The sequence below is a fragment of the Microtus ochrogaster genome, chromosome 18, assembly GCF_000317375.1.
Source record: "Microtus ochrogaster isolate Prairie Vole_2 chromosome 18, MicOch1.0, whole genome shotgun sequence".
Taxonomy (NCBI): domain Eukaryota; kingdom Metazoa; phylum Chordata; class Mammalia; order Rodentia; family Cricetidae; genus Microtus; species Microtus ochrogaster.
Genome location: NC_022020.1, coordinates 67,406,583 through 67,412,642, shown reverse-complemented (window position 1 = coordinate 67,412,642; position 6,060 = coordinate 67,406,583). Strand labels below are relative to the sequence as shown.

Here is a 6,060-nt window from a genome sequence, read left to right as displayed (position 1 = left end):
CTGTATTCCTACAGAAGTGCTGGGGATTACAGATGTGTGGTTCCACATCTAACTGTTTTGCTTGGATTCTGGGGATCTAACTCAGGTTGTCAGGTTTCTGTCACAAGTGCTTGTACCCACAGAGTCATCTCAGTGGCCCTGATTCAATTTCTGAAGCAGCCCCTCAGACAAGAAGAAGTTCTGGGCAGGGCAGCCGCATGGGCAGCAGCAGCATGGGCCGCTTGCTGAAGGCAGCAGGAGACAAGAAACCTCACATCCTGCCTGTATTATTAGTTCAGACATAGCTGACTTGATACTACTTCATCTTTCATACGTAGGTCTCCGGTACACAGATGTTGAAGATCCGAGCAATTTAGCTGAGGTGCTTGGGGAATGGGCCCCGGGGCTCTGGACATTCTGAGTGATCTACTGTTGATTTATACCACTAATCCTGTCCTCCTTACTGTAGACCAGGCTGGCTGGCCTTGAACTCACAGAGATCTGCCTGCCTCTGTGCTGGGATTAGAGGAGCGTGCAACCACACCTGGCTCATTTTTGGTTCTTGTTTCTTTCTTCGTTTGTTTGGCTTTTGAGACAGGATTTCTTTTAGCCGAGGCTGGTCTCAACTCACAAAGGACCCAAGAATGACACTGAATTTCTGATTTTGTTGCCTCCACCTCCCAGAGGCTGGAACAAAGGCATCTCTCCCCAGGCCCAGACCCTGTGGCACCGAAGACTGAACCAGGGATTTGTGCACACTGGGCAGTCACTGTAGCCAACCGAGCTACAGCCCCAGCCCTCAATTGAGCTTCAGTCTTGTGTTCTTCGCATTGCCTAGGAGGAGCTCCTGATGCACCTATGGCGGTATCCATCTCTCTCTATCCACGGCGTTGAAGGTGCCTTTGATGAGCCTGGAACTAAAACAGTCATCCCCGGACGAGTCATAGGAAAATTTTCAATCCGCCTCGTCCCTCACATGAATCTGTCTGTGGTAGAGAAACAGGTAACAATATCTGTTGTCGCGTAGGCCCAGCAGTACCATTTCTGAGTCCCACACACCATGGCAAACAGAACAACTCTGTGGTTCTTCCTCAAGTTTCACTTCTTTTTTTTCCAATACAAAAGCATGGATAAAATGTCAGGAAGCCAGCATCAGCCTTACTCAGCGCAAATCTCCTTCCCCAGCTCCAGAAGTCAGACAAAGAGCTGCGCGGAGTTGCAATGATGGGACATTTTTAAAGATTAGACGGTAGCTACAAAGGCGAGATTGGCTGCACACACAGATGGAGTCTTGGTGACTGGCTGCACTTGGCTGGGGCTGCAAAGCCTCGAGCCCCCCCCCCTCGTTTGTTATCTCGTGATCTGGGAAACCAGTGTGAGGACTCAGCCATTGTGAGAAACGCACTCTCTGGAGGGAGTTATCTATCTGTATCAGCCCAGTATTAATCCACCTGGCGTTGGCTTAACAGGAAGTGGACTCTTAGGGAATAGCTCGATGCCCTCCCCAAGCTCTCAAGTCTGTCCTCCTCTTTCCTTGTCCTGTGCTCTGATTGCCTTCTAACACATCTCCGTTCCTCTCCCGTCTGTCCTTCCTGGCTCTTTCCCTCCCTTTGGGAAGCATCACTGCGTTATCTTAGGGCTATACATCCACAGAGGCAGGCACGTCCTTGTCTCATTCGCTGCTACCACCTCCAGCACCTTGGTGCTAATAAATGCTGGATGAAAAATAAATGGAAAAAAAAAACCCTGTGTTTTGGAGGCTGGAGCCTCCTGGGAAGATTTCCTTAGTAAAGCAGGCTCTTTTTGTTTTAATTGATTAATTAATTTTTTATCTGCCAGTCTCAGTTCTCCCTTCCTCTTCTTCTCCTGCTCTCTCCCTTCCCCCTCCCCCCACCTCCCACCCACTTCTCAGAGAGGTTGAGGCCTCCCCTGGGAAGTCCTGTTCCAGTCCCCTCATTGAGGCAAGACCAAGGTCCCTCCACCCCTGCCCCGTGCATAGGCTGAGCAAGGTGTCCCTCCATAGGGAATGGGCTCTACAAAGTCAGTTCATGCGTTAGAGTTAGATCCTGGTCCCACTGCTAGAGGCTGCACAGACTTCCCCAGCCACCACATCATCGTCACCTGTATTCAGGGGGCCTAGTTCCTGCCTCTGCAGGCTCCCCAGTTGTTAGTCAGGAGTCAACTGATTCTGTGGGTTTCCCCATATTATTGCTGGTCCCTCCCTTTGCCAGGAGCTCAGCCAGTGGTTCGCTGTGGATCTCTGTACTGGCTTCCATCTGTTTCTGGAAGACATCCTAGCTTCTCTGGGGTTGTGGACTGTAGGCTGGTTATTCTTTGCTTTATGTCTGGTAGCCACTTATGAGTGAATGTATATTATACTTGTCTTTCTGAGTCTGGGTTACCCCACTCAAGATGTTTTTTTCTAATTCTGTCCATTCGCATGCAAATTTCAAGGTGTCATTGTTTCTGACCTCTGAGTAGCACTCCATTGTGTAAACGTTCTGCATTTTCTTTGTCCATTCTTTGTTTGAGGGGCATCTATGTTGTCTCCAGGTTCTGGCTATTATGAATAATTAAAGCAGGTTCTTAAAATGTCTCCTTCACTGTCTAGCTTGGAATTGCTCCCACTTTTCAGAATTTTCCAGAATGTGTAATCCCCCCCCCCAAACATTCATTAGAATATTACTAGATGAGAAGCTGTATTTGGATTATGTTGCCTTAGAAGCCCCGTTCACTGCTCTACACCAGTGGCGTGACTAAAGGCTCCCAGTGCTCCAACTCGTCAGCTCAGGGTGTCTTCTGTTTTCTGGGTGGAAGAACATACACACTGTGTGAGCAAAGTCCAGCATCCTACTTGTTACTGACAGTGTCGCCTTCTAGGTGAAACAGCATCTGGAAGCTGTGTTCTCCAAAAGAAACAGTTCCAACAAGATGACTGTTTCTATGGTCCTAGGACTCCACCCATGGACGGCCAACATCAGTGACCCTCAGTACCTTGCAGCCAAAAGAGCCATCAAAACAGGTGGGCCTTACAGATATTTTGATTCACCTGTTTGTAGCAGGACCAAGACACCTTTGTCTTTTTTGCCCAAGGTGCATTGTCTGCAGTTCTCTAAAGCAGCAGAAGCAGTAGAATGAGTCTAGATTCGAAGGGGGCTTATTTGGCTGCCTTTCATGACACCGTCCAGGCATCCCAACAACAGTTGCCTCACGTTGGAGAGGTCAGTAGCTGTTTAGTCCCTGAGGCTGGGTATTAACCTGGTGCTAAAGGCTTGGAACGAGGATTACTGGTCTTCAGTCCACATTGGAGGTCCAAAGAGGCTGGGTTCTGATATCAGCAAAGGAAAGCCAAAACAACAGCATTGATGAACTTGCCAGCAGGAAAGAAGTCAAGCAGGCAAAAAGGAAAAAAGAGAAAAGAAAAGAAAGAAGCTTCCTGTTTCTGTCTCCTTCATCCAAGCCAGGCTGCCAACACTTGACCTGACACTTCAAAGGAGTAATGCCCCGTGGCTTCCCTTTTAGTTGATTTCAGATCCAGTCAGGCTGACACAGCTTTGGGTGCGCAGGACGCTTGTTACCTGGTACTTCCTGTCGTCAGCACAGCAGCCTTCCCCAGTTTACAGAGGAAATGAAGGCTTACGGAGATGAAGAGATTTGTGAAAGAGAACTATGTCGGTTATTATTATTTTTATCACCATGAAGAGCACCTGGAAAAAACAACTTGAGAAGGAATGGATTTGCTTTGTCTCATAGTTTCAGAGGGTTTAGCCCTTCAGAGTAGGGGATGTAAGATAAGAACGTTCAGCTCGTCTAATGCCAGTGGAAGGAGGAACTGCAGCAGAAGGCAGGCCACAGGACATCTTCACAGTGGATGTAAGAGGCCATGCTCCTCCAAGGTTAAATATAATAGTTAACAATTGCTGATGCGAGGAGAGATTTTTTTTTTTTGGTGGTGTAGCTGCCTGCAAGTTGTCCGTGCTCTTGCAACTAACACCAACTGAACTCATTTGGACGCCAAGCTAGATTTGGTGGGGGGGGGATTGTTTTTCTTTGGTGTTTTGGTGCCTTGATTGGAGAGAGTAAATGTTCTTTTCCCTTCTTCCCAGGAAAAGTCTTATAACATTAGTAGCTAAAATGTACTACTGTTAAGCCAAGCAGTGGTAGTGTGCACCTTTAATCCCAGCACTTGAGAGGCAGGAGGATACCTGTGAGTGCAAGTCCAGTCTGGTCTTCAGAGCTAGTTCCAGGACAGCCAAAGCTACACAAAGAAACCCTGTATTGGAAAAAAAAATTATATCTATCTATCTATCTATCTATCTATCTATCTATCTATCTATACACATGCATACATACACACACATACACACACATATACATCACTGTTAATTTCTGATTCTTGACTATTATGCAATAATCACATAAGATGTTTACATGGACAAGAGCAGAGTTAGTGCTTATAGAAATGCCATGCATGTTATCTTTACATTTACCCTAAATTCTAAAATTTTCACCTTGGTTCAAAGTTAAAAATTTTAGCCAAGTATAATCACACACACTTTTAAGTCCATCGCCTGGGAGGCAGGGGTGGGTTTGAGTTTGACAGAAGTCTGAACTAGATCAGGAATTCTATGCCAGCTTGGACTACATGACAAGATCCCAAGACAGAAAGAAAAGCACACATTACAACACTTGAGATTAGTGATAGATAGTCTTCTTATGATTTATTCTACTGCTTCTTTTTTCTGTATTTCAGTGTTTGGAGTAGATCCTGATATGATCCAGGATGGGTCAACCATTCCGATTGCTAAACTCTTCCAGACTATTACACAAAAGAGTGTAATGATGCTCCCGCTGGGGGCTGTGGATGATGGGGAGCACTCCCAGAACGAGAAGATCAACAGGTGAGCTCACCCTGTGAAGGTGGGGAGTTCCACGTGGGTTTGTCCACTAGTCTTGTGTGAGCATGGACAATAACAGACCTGGTATCTTAAAGACTTGATGCTTATCTCCCCACAGTTCCCTAGGTTGGGAACATTAGGTGAAGCCTGGTGACTTAGTTGGGGCTTCTATTACTGTGAAGAGACACCATGAGCACCGCAACTTTTATAAAGAAAAACATTTAATTGGGGCTGTCTTAGCCAGGCGGTGGTGGCGTACACCTTTAATCCCAGCACTCAGGAGGCAGAGGCAGGCAGATCTCTGTGAGTTCGAGGTCAGCCTGGTCTGTAAGAGCTAGTTCCAGGGCAGGCTCCAAAGCTACAGAGAAGCCCAGTCTTGAAAAACAAACAAACCAAAAATTGGGTCTGTCTTACAGTTTCCGAGGTTTAGTCCATTATCATCATGGATGGAACATGAAAGTGTGTAGGCAGACATGTGTTGGAGGAGGAGCTGAGATCTGTATCTTAATCTGCAGGCAATGGAAAGTGAACTGTGTCACTGGATGTAGCTTGAGCATAGGAGACCTCAAAGCCCACCCTCACAGTGACACACTGCCTCCAACAAGGCCACACCTACTCCACCAAAGCCACACCTCCTGATAGAGCCACTCCTTTGGGGGCCATTTTCTTTCAAACCACCACACTTGGTCTCAGACTACTGCTTTCTTTGTGTTTCCTCCTGAGGCAGAACTGGAGCAAACGAGGAGAGAGAAAGTAGTGAGGGGGAGGAAGAGATTGGTCCTGTCTGCAGGCAAGCGAGGGGCTCTGCTGTGACTTCCCTATAAACTCACAGCACTGGGGGATTAGGGCACATCCTCTGATATTGTATAACTTTAGTCACCAGGAAGGTCCCTCCAGGGTTGGCTCATAGCGGGTTAAGCCTTCAACGTATGGTTTTGGAGGCTGTTACATTTGGTGTCTAACAAAGGCTATTTAGGAGTGTCTGATATGAACATATTGACAGATTATAGAAACATCCAAATGAGTGAGAAAGAAAAATGTTTGATTTTTTTTTTCAATCCCTGTCATGTCAAAAATAAGAGGCCAAAGAAACTCTGAGAAACCAAAGAAAGCCATGTTGGACAGTGTTCTCAGGAATCCTAGCACCCAAAGAGGCCAAGGAGGGAGATAAAGATAATTAATG

The 6,060-nt window shown here is 46.6% G+C and overlaps 1 protein-coding gene across 1 annotated transcript in view; it reads left to right on the top strand.

Annotated features, from left to right (window-relative positions):
* Positions 1 to 6,060, top strand: part of Cndp1 (carnosine dipeptidase 1) — a 34,100-nt gene that overhangs the window by 26,909 nt on the left and 1,131 nt on the right. Inside the window, exons 9-11 of the mRNA XM_005356327.1 lie at positions 818 to 982; positions 2,860 to 3,001; positions 4,733 to 4,880. Coding sequence (XP_005356384.2) covers positions 818 to 982; positions 2,860 to 3,001; positions 4,733 to 4,880 — 455 coding nt within the window. The remainder of the gene's footprint in view (positions 1 to 817; positions 983 to 2,859; positions 3,002 to 4,732; positions 4,881 to 6,060) is intronic.